General features: G+C 49.5%; 1 protein-coding gene across 3 annotated transcripts in view; it reads left to right on the top strand.

Annotated features, from left to right (window-relative positions):
• MYT1 (myelin transcription factor 1) overlaps positions 1-11,673 on the top strand; it is a 41,324-nt gene that overhangs the window by 16,085 nt on the left and 13,566 nt on the right. The window contains exons 7-13 of one of the 3 annotated variants that reach the window (XM_086622680.1): positions 207-341; positions 1,783-1,873; positions 3,505-3,618; positions 5,010-5,224; positions 7,786-7,991; positions 8,782-9,051; positions 9,805-9,959. In XM_086622680.1, coding sequence (XP_086478806.1) covers positions 207-341; positions 1,783-1,873; positions 3,505-3,618; positions 5,010-5,224; positions 7,786-7,991; positions 8,782-9,051; positions 9,805-9,959 — 1,186 coding nt within the window. Of the gene's footprint in view, positions 1-206; positions 342-1,734; positions 1,874-3,504; positions 3,619-5,009; positions 5,225-7,785; positions 7,992-8,781; positions 9,052-9,804; positions 9,960-11,673 lie in introns of all 3 variants that reach the window. The other 2 variants (XM_086622679.1, XM_086622678.1) reach the window with 2 other exon arrangements.

Here is an 11,673-nt window from a genome sequence, read left to right as displayed (position 1 = left end):
CTGGTTTAAAATCCAAGTGTGTTTTCAAGTAGTGGTAGGAGTCCGGCCACAGCCACACAAGGGTCTTGGCAGGGGCTGCAAAGGTTTCTCCCTGTTTGACTGGAAAAGTGGTGGGAAGCATCCTTGGCAATTTTTCTCTCCTTTCCACCTCTTCCTCTCCAAATCTGCTAACCTGCTCCCCACCACCCTTTCCCTACAATCCCTAGATCCTTCAAGACCCGAGAAGCGAGAAATCAAATGTCCGACTCCTGGCTGCGACGGGACCGGCCACGTCACGGGACTCTACCCCCACCATCGCAGCCTCTCTGGTTGTCCACACAAAGACAGGATCCCTCCCGAGAGTGAGTACCCGGTGGGATAACAAGGATTGCTTAAATCGGTCTGAAGCCTTATTTCCCAGGGGGGATTTCACACCTGGATGGGTAGAGCTGTCTCAAGGCCAAGGGCCACTCCAAATAGTCCCAAATGATGGTAATTTTATGACCAAGTCCCTAGCGCAAGCCTGATGTTAATCCTTGGTGTGTAACGGAGTTTCAGGCATGGGATGGTGCTTTTCCAACTTTTTCTGGGATGCTTTTATCCACCAAAGTGTTAGCGTTCTTCTTGGGAAACGCTTCGGAGCTGACTAGGAAGTCCGCCCCTTCTTAAAGATTTTTAGCACCATCCTGTGGAGAATGAGGTCCCTTCTCTGAAAATCAAAGAGGTGCTTTAAAAAAATGACTGCCCACCTCCAGAGCTGTGTTAAGCCATTCCCATCCTTACCTCGAATGTCCCATATTTTTCTCTATTTGGGATATCATGTCGGAAAGAAGGGGAAACTCTTCTCTCCTGCTGTCCAAACGTGCCGGAGGTGGTGTGGTACAGCAAAGGAGAGGAGCTGTTCAGACGTGCAGGATAGTTGAGTCCCCTCTTCTCACCACTGTAAAATTCACAAGGTGCTATATCGAGATTCATCTATTCCACAGAAAATATTTATCATCATCATAACAGTTTTTTACACATATCTACATAGAGAGATATTTTCTTTCTACCTCTCTACCAGCATCCTAAATAGCTTTTCCTGTGCATATACATAAAAATCAATGTTGTGTGTTTATGATAATGGCATAATAGACCAAAAAAAAAAAAGAAAAAAAATAAAGAGCCCTTCCTTATCAGTAGTTTCAAAGGTTGCAGACCTGCCATAAACACAGAACTGCGGGAAACAAGGAGAAAGCACAGCTATCTTCACGCAAGCTTGAATGCAAAAAAAAAAAAAGATATTAATAAATAACTAACACAAGCTGTGTGCTTTGGAAAAGCTTGCAAATCAAATTATTTTCTTTACTTTTAAGGTCAGCGCTGCAGGAAGCAATAATCCTGAAGATTAAAATGTAAAAAAAAAAAAAAAAAAAATCAAACAAAGACTAGTCCTAAGGATAAAATCAGAGATACAACTTCAATCACTTAAAAACTACCTGAAACTGGGAGACATGGCTCCGAAACAGTGGTGGGCTGGAGGGGGGGGAAACTGGATTGGGATCAGTGAAGGAGGAGAGAGCCCAAGCTGTGTGCACAGATGCTAATCTAGTGCTGACCCCAGCTCCGCTGCCTTGTAAAGCTTTTTTCCTCTCCGCAGACAAATTCTAATTACAGCATTTCACATTCCCTGATTTCTAGAAAACCAGCCTTCGAGACTTGATGATTTTGTCTTTTTTTGTGTGTGTGTTTGTTTTTTCTCTGATTTTTATCAAGTCGTTTTTACTTCCCTTCCCCTCTCCCCTTCCCCTTCTCGCTCTGAAGTCTTGGCCATGCACGAGAACGTGTTGAAATGCCCCACGCCAGGCTGCACAGGACAGGGCCACGTCAACAGCAACCGCAACACGCACAGGAGGTACCACCTTTGACTTCTCCTCCGTAACGGCTGGGGCAAGGATGGCAGAGGGGCACCCAGCCCAAAAGATGTTGGTTTTCCTCTCGCATGGAGAGATGGTGTAACTAAGACGGGTGAAGTTGGGATGACCCTAGGACAATAATATGGGAAAGCAAGATGGGACAGTGATTTCTGGCTGGGAATAGAGCAGAACAATGCTTCCAGGGTCACAGATGGAAGGGTAGATGCAGGTGGGGGGTTCATAGAAGAGGTGTTTGGCACTTGGGAAGCAGAGGGTGCCTGGTGAGGCTGACTGGAGGGTGATGTTTGTGTTTGGTGGCGTGGCACTTTGCTGGATTTCTAGGAATTTCCACAATATTTCAGCTGAAATGAGTCCACAATACTGATGAGCTGAGACTTTTGGTCTTCTTGCTGCAGGACCTCAGCCCAGCTGTGGTCAGGAGGGGACAGGGTTGAGCTTTGGGACCTGTAATTATACCCCGTGCTCTGGCTTTGGTCAAACTCCAGCACTTTTACAAATTAAAAGGCTGCAAGCGGAGTGGATGATGCTCTTAAAAGCTAGAAACCTTCCAAAAAGCTTGTGCTACAAGGCTGCACTCATGAATTTATGATTTACCGTTCGTTGTGCTTCAGCTTAATTGGCAGAGCGTGACGGCGGCTCCGCGAACGTCGATGCGTTCGCAGGCACGAGGTGTGTTTGTGTTGCTGCTCGTTCAGCCAGGGAGGAAGCTGGTGGGTGCTTCATCATAGCCGTAGCTGCTAGAGGAAAATTAGGGAAATCTGCTTGGTTAATCGAGAAGCTCGGTTTGGTACCGGCAGCAAGCGAGATCGAGGTGATCCACTGGAGTCAGTGGGTTATGGAGAGAGCTTTGGGCACAGCGTGTGGGCTGAGACCCGGTGGGATCAGAGCCCTGAATTTCACCCGGGGCTGGGCTGGGGTTTCCTTGGTGCTGGCTGCTCCGGTGATGAAGGTGCCTGTGATGGTTTGGGGTTAGATGGGAGCACGTGGGCTCTGCTTGCAAGGGGTTTTTACCTTCCCTGAGTGATCTCCATAAGAGCCAAGCTGTCCCAAAGAGGCAGAGCCAGGCTCACGTGTAGGGTGTGTGTGAGCAAAAGCCACTACAGCCCCGACCTCCCCCGGCACCGGCGCGCTGGCAGCCGTGCACATCAGAAGTGCAAATGTTTTCCCTGCACGTGTCCCTCACAAGGTTCCTTTCAAACAGCCCCTGCAAAGGATCCAAATAAATACAAATCAAAAACGCCATTTAACTGCTAAAACCACTCAAAGAAACCAGCCCGTCCCCTTCTGCCCCTGCTGTGTTCATCCCAGGGGACCTGCCTCCTTGATCCCCCTCTGAGCCCTGGGGATGCTCTGGGGCTCATCCTGGAGAGATTTGGCACTTGAAGTCTGGCTGCTTTGCTGCTTGCCAAGGCTAAAAGCAAACGAGGATAACAATAATAAAAAAACTCCTCAACCCTTAAATGCAAACACTTTTCCCACGGGCTCAGCGCAGTTTTGGGTCCCTGGAAGGAGTGAAGATGTTTGTACTCATCCCTCACACTTTGTTTCCTTCTCTTTTTTTTTTTTTTTTTCCCCTTCTTTTTAAAAAAAACCCCACAACCTCTCTCAGTTTATCTGGGTGCCCCATTGCTGCTGCTGAAAAATTAGCCAAATCGCATGAAAAGCAACAAACCCAGTCTGGTGATCCTTCGAAGACCAGCTCCAATTCTGACCGGATACTCAGGTAAATGGGACTGGGAAGCCCAGCACCGTGTAACCGCGCGGCCCCAGCCCTCCCCGTAACGCCGCGCTCGCCAGAGCAGCCGGCGCGGCTCCCACCGGCTCTGTCTTCATACTGCTGAGTCCTGCTGTTATGATCACAGGTCTCGCCAAGGTGGGCAGATATTTAATTGATGATCCCAGGGAGGGCATGGAGGACAATGAATTGCTTCTGTAGCATCAATTAATGCTGAGGCTACAGGCCAAAGGGTTTTACCGGCGCAGCAGAAGGCATTTGTGCCGACTGCTCTGCAATGCAAACTGCCGGCGAATGACGGCTATTATAGTAGCATTATAAGTAGGGTGGGCTCGGGGAGAGGGAGGAGGAGATTCAGGCTACATATAAATCACTCCATGGCAGTTTTGCATAAGTCCACCCGCTCTTCTTCCCTAACCCGCACGGTTCAGAGAAGAACCTGCCACTCATTTCCAAACCAGTTGCATTTATTTTATTTCACCCATCTCTATCTTCCCGGGAGAAAGGGCTGTCTGGGGTTAAGGATGTCCCTGACAGGCGCTGGCTCCCGTAGCCGATGTGACTCACACAGCTACAGATGGACCATAGTTTGGTTAGTTATTTTGCAACGAGAGCAGGATAAAAGCCACAGTAGGAGCCCCGAGCAGCCCTCCCACAAAGACATCGAGGTCCCATTAATTTATTTATTTGCTCCCCAGGACTGCTGAGCCCCCCAGTGCCCCAATGCTTATTCCTTTGCAGCAGAGCCCGTGCCGGGCGCTCTGAGCGCATCACTGGGACGGTCCATGCTCCAAGGAGCTCCCGCTCCAAGGACTCGCTGGTGGAAAGAGGTCACGGGAAGGAGACTAACAATAGGCCGTTTATATACAATTTATATGCAAGACAAATTGCTTCATGCCAGGCAGCCCGGCAGAAGCGGGTCTGTAACAGGGACTCTGCAGGCAGGGGAGGGGCCCTGGTGCCTTTGCAATGAACCTGTGGTGGGAAGCGGGGCTGAACCGGGGTCCTCCTGCCTTCATGTGCCATCCTGTGTCGTGGGTCCCATAAGAGGATGATGCCCAAGTTGGAAAATGCTGCCATGCCACGGCAGCCTGCAGGAATGTTGTTTTGCTTGAGATCGACGCCTTGGAGTTTTTCTTAAAAAGAGAAGGGAAAAAAAGGGCAAAAAATGGGGGAAAAAAATAAAAAAGGTATCTAAGAAACCTAAATTAGACACCGACTTGCTGAGGGAGAGCAAAAGGGCTGTCTTTGTTTCCTCTTCCCCAGCAACCCCTTGGGGACAGGGTGCCACGATGTGTCCCCATCACGTCTGGTCCCCTCCCAAGAGCCACCTTGTCGAGAAAAAAAGAAATCACTGTTGCTCGTTGTTTCATCCTCAGGCCTATGTGCTTTGTGAAGCAACTGGAGATCCCTCAGTATGGAAGCTACCGGCCCAACATGGTCCCAGCAACCCCCCGGGCCAACCTGGCCAAGGAGCTGGAGAAGTACTCCAAGGTCACCTTCGATTATGCAAGTTTTGATGCTCAGGTTTTTGGCAAACGCATGCTTGCCCCAAAGATTCAGACTAGCGAAACCTCACCTAAAGCCTTTAAATGTAAGTTGGGAGCAGGGATGGGCTGGGTTTTGCATTTTCTGCCTTTCTCAGCGGGTCGCGAGGCTCTTGGGATCGTGGCTTTGGGGTGATGGGACAGTCTGGGGGCTGAGCTGCTGCGGAGCAGGGGGAGAAACGGGATGGGGGAGGCTGTGGTGGGTTCTGTGGTGGGCACCTTTGGTGGAGAGAGGAGCCTGTAGCTGCCAGTAAAGCTTTGCTTGGGGGAGAGTCGCTTTGGCTTCAGCTTCAGGAAGAATTGCAAGTGGTGGTGACATTAATCTGAGAGATGTCTCTAGGTGGGTTAAGTTACACAGTTGTCCTCAGCCGGTCCCTGCTGCTTTGCAGTTCATATCTATCGATCTGTCTTTCCTCATCTAGCTAAATGGATTAGAGTTTTCTTCTCTTCCATCTTCTATATGACCCACTCCACCCATTTGTCTGCTCTGCCCTGCTCTGCTCTCCCGCTCTGCTACCCATCGATCACCCACCTCCTACCTCCCAGCTCCTTCCCATTGTAGCCGCCCACCTCTGCTCTGCTCTGAGGACCTCGCGCTGCTTCCAACACTGTGCCACGGAAGCGTGGGTGAAAATGAAATGGATAAATAAAGCCTCAGGGGCTGGGCTGTCGGGAGCTGCACGGGGAGCCCGCCTGCCGCAGAGCGATGTCAAACCTCCCCCTTCCCTTGGACATTGGACGTGTACCTGAAGACATCTTTTTGAGGGAAGAAAAAAAGAAAAAATAATATTTAGGAGCCCAGTTTGCAGAAGTCAGCAGCCCCAAGAGGGCTTTCTGTCTGGCTAATCCCACTTCCACAATCCCGTTTAATCCTGATGCAGCTGCTCTCTAAAAAGTGCTCGTACTTGAAAGCATCCCGGTTGCTGCACTGCGATGGAAGCGCCCTTTATTACGGTACTAAATCTGTACAGGATCAGACAATGAAATTGGATGGAGGCCAGGGAGCACAACTGCCACTGTCATCCCGGGTTAGGGCTGATGGAAAAGTAATTTGTTTCCCAGCACAAGTGATTCTCTTGCTGAATAGATTGTGTTATTTGCAATATTAGCAAAGAATTTTCAGGGTAATTGTACTGACAAAAATAATTCCAGCAGACCCGCTAGGATAATCCTTTCTATTTTTTCTCATCACTTATTTGACTAATTTGCTGATTGCGAGTCTATTAGCGGTAGAAATACTTATGAAATGGAAAAGCATCGCTGAGCCTACGGTGTGAAATTGAAATTGGCATCTCACGATCCTGGATATTGTCAGGTGGGGCTGGCGAATACCCGCACCCCGCCGCAAAGACGTGGATTAAACCGGCCTCGCAAACAGGCAGCCGTACACCAGAATAACCATTTGGGCAAACCTCCAACGAGTTAATCAAAGCAGCAAGATGAAGATGATTGCCAATCATAGCAGGGAAAGCTGTTCCTTTCACTGAGAACTTATTTTAAAGAGATCTTCATCCAGAGGGATTTATATTCCCCTGCATGTGTGTGCATAACTCCCATTAATGTCAATATGCATTATATACGCACGCGACGAGGAAGAAAGCGGTCCTGGGGAAGATTTGCATTTTAGAGTGTCTTATATTATGAGTTTGTAATGGGAATAATGACATCGTTTTGCTCTGGAGCCACATCAACAAAGGTTGTCTTGAAGCTTTGCCATCGTCGGGCCAAAGCTTGTGAGTCTTCCCCAGCGAGACTCCTGCTGGAGAGGGTGGATTTTTTTCCCCCCAAAAGGGCATAGTGGAACGAATCCAGAATTTAAAGATTTTGCTCATTGATTCAGAATCTGGTTGTTCAAAACCAGATGATCCCTGGTTTGCACCCACTGAAACTTCAGCAGGACTCTGTGTGGGTCAGGGCTCTCCTAAACAGGTCCAGGTTCAAGATTAAGGAAAGTTTTATTATAGGTTGGCCCTGGGAAAGACTCATTTTTGTTTCATGGGGTGTAAAGAGAAACTGCATCTCCAGGATTGCGCTGCTGCGTAGACAGTAACAGCGCGGTGCCGTGGCCGCGTGCGGCTGTGTGATAAATCCTGTTATTCAGGCATATTTAAATGGTATGTCAGCTGCCAGAAAACCCGTGTTTCACTGGTGTCATCATTGGAAGCTCGTATTTCATGGCCATGGTTTTGCTATTGAAGTAATTTTTTAAACTGTAAGTTTTCAAACGTGCTACAAGAAATCTCCCCGTAAATCAGCTCTGCACACAAGTTACGAACAACAAGAGAAGAGCCAGGAAGCTTCTCTACGCTTTCTCCTTTAACCACTTCCACCCAAGAGTAGCTTTAATGAAGGAAAGCACTTGTGTTTGGGGACTTGGTAGCAAAGTCAGTTAGGGAATTAAGTTTTCACACCAAGAGACCTTTGCAGAAGCCTCAGCTGCTCCTGTTGCACCCCCCTAGCAACGCAGTAGCCCGTGGATCAGTAAAATAACCACAGGTTGCCACTGGAACTGCTCATACGTTACCTGTGTCAGACTGACTTAACCTCTCATCGCTGCCCGTGCCAGTTATACATCAGCCTTGTGTTGTTCCTTCTCTTTTTATTCCAGCCAAACCTTTTCCAAAGGCCTCTTCCCCCAGCCACAGCCCCTCCAGCAGTTACGTGAAGAGCACTTCATCTTCCTCCACAGGCTTCGACTACTCCCACGATGCCGAGGCTGCGCACATGGCTGCCACTGCCATCCTCAACCTCTCCACCCGCTGCTGGGAAATGCCGGAGAATCTCAGCACCAAGCAGCAAGAGGCCCCCGGCAAGGTGAGCCACACCACCACCCAGCAGAGTGGGTTAAAACTGAAGTTTGGGATGGGAGAAATACCTTTTTTTACTCTCCCTTTCATTTTAATCTTTAAATATAGAGGGAATGCAGAGACTCATTGTCCTTTTGCACCCTGCTTTGGGTGGTGCAGTTTGGAGGAGGTGATCTTGACTCCTAGTGTGTTGTGGAGGCGCATCATGGTTCAAATCATAGAATCTTAGATGGTTTGGGTTGGAAGGGACCTCAAAGATCATTTAATTCCAACCCCCCTGCTATGCGCAGGGACACCCTCCACTACACCAGGTTGCTCAAAGCCTCATCCAACCTGGCCTTGAGCACTTCCAGGGATGGGGCAGCCACATCTGAGAAGAGCATCATTCTTCTCAGGGCTGGTTTCACTTGCTCACTGATGCCATTTGAGATTCCCCAGTTGCGTCCAGGCTGACCTCCAGCTATTTTTCAGAGGAACACAGGTTTTCCAGAAGTCCCATGTTGCACCCCCAGCCTTGGGCAGCTGTCTTGCATGACATGGGGCATCTTAAATGGCACTAGATGGCTGTGTTCCAGCAACTGAGTCAAAATGCCATGTTACTGGTAGTAGAGTAGTGCATTTGCATGGCATGTTTCTGAAATATTTATGAAAGAGCATCCCTTCCATCCAGCTCCTTCTAACCGACCGTGGAGGGGATGGGACATGAATAACCTGCCCCCCTCACTGCAAAAGACAAAGAGGGGCAAGGTCCCCATAGGGAATTGCTGGTAACATTGGGCATGTTTCCAACCTTTCAGTCCATGGACATTGAGGTGGACGAAAATGGGACTCTGGACTTGAGTATGAACAAGCACCGCAAACGGGAGAGCACCTTTCCCAGCAGCAGCAGCTGCAGCAGTAGTCCCAGCATGAAGTCCCCAGACGTGTCCCAGCGCCAAAACAGCACCAGTGCCACAAGCAGCACCATGACCTCCCCCCAGTCCAGCCAGACCTCCCGCCAGGATGAATGGGATGGGCCCATTGACTACACTAAACCAAACCGTCAGCGGGAAGAGGAGCCAGAAGAGGTGAGTGGTGACTCTTGATGTTTAAACAATGCCTCATAGGGGATTGAATGCCATGTTTGCTCGCACAGTTGTCCTAGAACTCCTACTTTGCCCTTTCAGCCTAGGAGACAAATATTATTAGCTTTGTCAGTGCTACCAGACATCAGCTGTGGACAATGAGGCAGGAGGCAGAGCTGTCCTGGGGTGAACGCGGGTGCTCTTGGCTCCATGGGGATGCTCTTCCCAATGAAGAACCCACGACTTGCGTTGTCCTGGGTCTGCAGTGCTTTCTTCATCGTAAATCCTTTCAGCTCATCTGCACCAGTGATGCTCCTGGTGACGTTCCCCAGGATGATTTATATCTGCCATTAGCAGATGCCACCAACATTAGTCCTTGCAGGTGGGGGAACTCAACCATTCCCTCTTGGCTGGGTTGAGTGTCCTGGCACTGGAAGCAACGCACTGCATCTCTGCCTGCGGGGAGGCAGGTGCTCTGAGGATGAGTATGGGTCATCCTCACTGATCATCATCCCTTCAAGACCTTGGGAGAGGCAAGTGTAAATGCCTGTACAGACACATGTTACACACTTCTCCTATAAAAAGGGGAAATTACAGACTATTGGATCTCTGGTTTGGGTACTGTGAGGTGCTCGCAAAGGGCTCAGGAGTGTTGGCAATGCTGCACTAACTGAGATGAACCTGAGATCCTTTCCCACCACGGCTCAGCAGCAATGACCACCACTACAATTACTTTTCCTGGCTGTTTTCTTGCAGTCAGAGCCTGCCGCCCACTCTTTTGCCTCCTCGGAAGCTGATGAGCAAGAAGTGTCGGAGGAAAACTTTGAAGAACGAAAATACCCAGGGGAAGTTACTTTAACAAACTTCAAGCTTAAATTCCTCTCCAAGGACATCAAGAAAGAGCTGCTCACGTAAGTCCTGCCTTCTTGTCTCTTCCTCCAAAATGTATAAGACATTATACATTCGGACAGCCCAGGACAGCCAGACTGGTAGGAGACAAAATTTACTAGTGAATACATTTTAAAATTAGAAGTGTAGCTCCTTTTCTTACTTGGTCTTATCTTATCTAAGTGGTTCAACTGAAAACTCAAAGAGGAACCCTATCCTCATACAACTGCAGATTGTTGGGGCAAAATACATTCCCGTATGGCCTTGAAACTCTGAGGTGATGAAAGGAACTTTCCGGGGAGCTTGGTGCTCTAAGGATTCATGGCTGGGGCTGTGGAAACCTCCTTGCAGGGCTCATTTTCCCTAGTATTTTCCTGCAAGTGTGTTTCTGGCACAATGATGGAGCCTGCCCAATCTCCTGCCCCCTTATTTTGGGACAATGGGTGATGCTGTGGAGCCCAGGGCACCCAAGGGATCTCAGTACCTTCCTGATGGGGGTGTTGAACCACAAAGTGCCTCGTTGGGAAGGCAGGATTTGTTGGCTGTTTAACGTAGAGCGATGAGTTCCATCACCGTGATGCTGCAGGGCCACAGGATGTGGACTAGGGCTGCAGCAAGATTGCTGTCACGCTGCACCTTACGTTGGAGGGAGAGATCCTAACCCAGCTCACATCTGTGTATTCATGGCATTGGGCGGGTGGAACTACTGATCCAGATCTATCCCATTGGACGGAGCGTTGCTCTGCATCCGCACCGATCCCCCAAACCAAAGGTTAGTTTTTGGAGTCTGACCCAAGGGCTGCAGCTGGGACCTGGCCCTGATCTAACAGCTGGTGGGGATCAGTCTGGAGGTTGTGATGGGAGGGGAGGTCTCTCCTCCCAGGCATCCCAGCAGATCTGCCGTTCTTGGCTTTTTTCCTGTGCGTCTGACCTTCCGATCTGTTAAAGAGGGAAGAGGCGGCGGGCGCCGTTTTGCTGACCTTACACATCGTAGCTGGTTATTTGGCTACGCGAGCAGGAGGCAGAGGGATCCGTGGGGGCAGAGCAGCAGCAGCATCTTCCCTAAATGAGCAAAGCACAGACCAGCTGCCTGATGCAAAGCTCTAAAGGCTTTTTTTAAACCCCAGCAGCGATGTGAATAGCAATTTCTGAGGTAGAGCCCTGAAGTCCTCCTGTGCTATAATTGTATTACAAGGGCAGAGAAATTTCCTAAATGGAAACAGCCCTGGAATAAATAAACAGTGTCGTGGGCAGCCCTGAGCCTTCTCTCCCCATTTAGCATCCTTGTTCCTTTCTGGCCCCAGGGCTGTAATGAATTAGCTGTAGTTAACTCAGGAGCAGACTCGCCTGCTGTGTCTGTTCGACGCTCCGTGTCTGGGTGCAGTTCTTGGGCCATCTCCAGGCATTGATGACAATCAGTGAAGGTGCTCCTCACATCTATCTTCTCACTGCCCTGCTGTCAGCACACGAGTGGGTACCACGTAGCCATACATCACTGCTGCTCAAACATAGAGTCATAGAAGGGTTTGGATTGGAAGGGACCTTAAAGATCATCTGGTTCCAAACCCCCTGCCATGGGCAGGCAAACCTTCCACTAGACCAGGTTGCTCAAAGCCTCTTCAGTCTTCAGCACATCTTCATGTCAGCGCTGGATCTACAGCTCACGGTGCTTATGTGGGTGTTGTGGCTGTGAAAAGGACCCAGGGGTGAACAGGGAAAATAGCTGCATCCCCAAGA

This window comes from Tauraco erythrolophus, chromosome 18 (assembly GCF_009769465.1).
Source record: "Tauraco erythrolophus isolate bTauEry1 chromosome 18, bTauEry1.pri, whole genome shotgun sequence".
Taxonomy (NCBI): Eukaryota; Metazoa; Chordata; class Aves; order Musophagiformes; family Musophagidae; genus Tauraco; species Tauraco erythrolophus.
The sequence above is the reverse complement of the archived record's forward strand: the minus strand, read 5'-3'. Positions and strand labels throughout refer to the sequence as shown.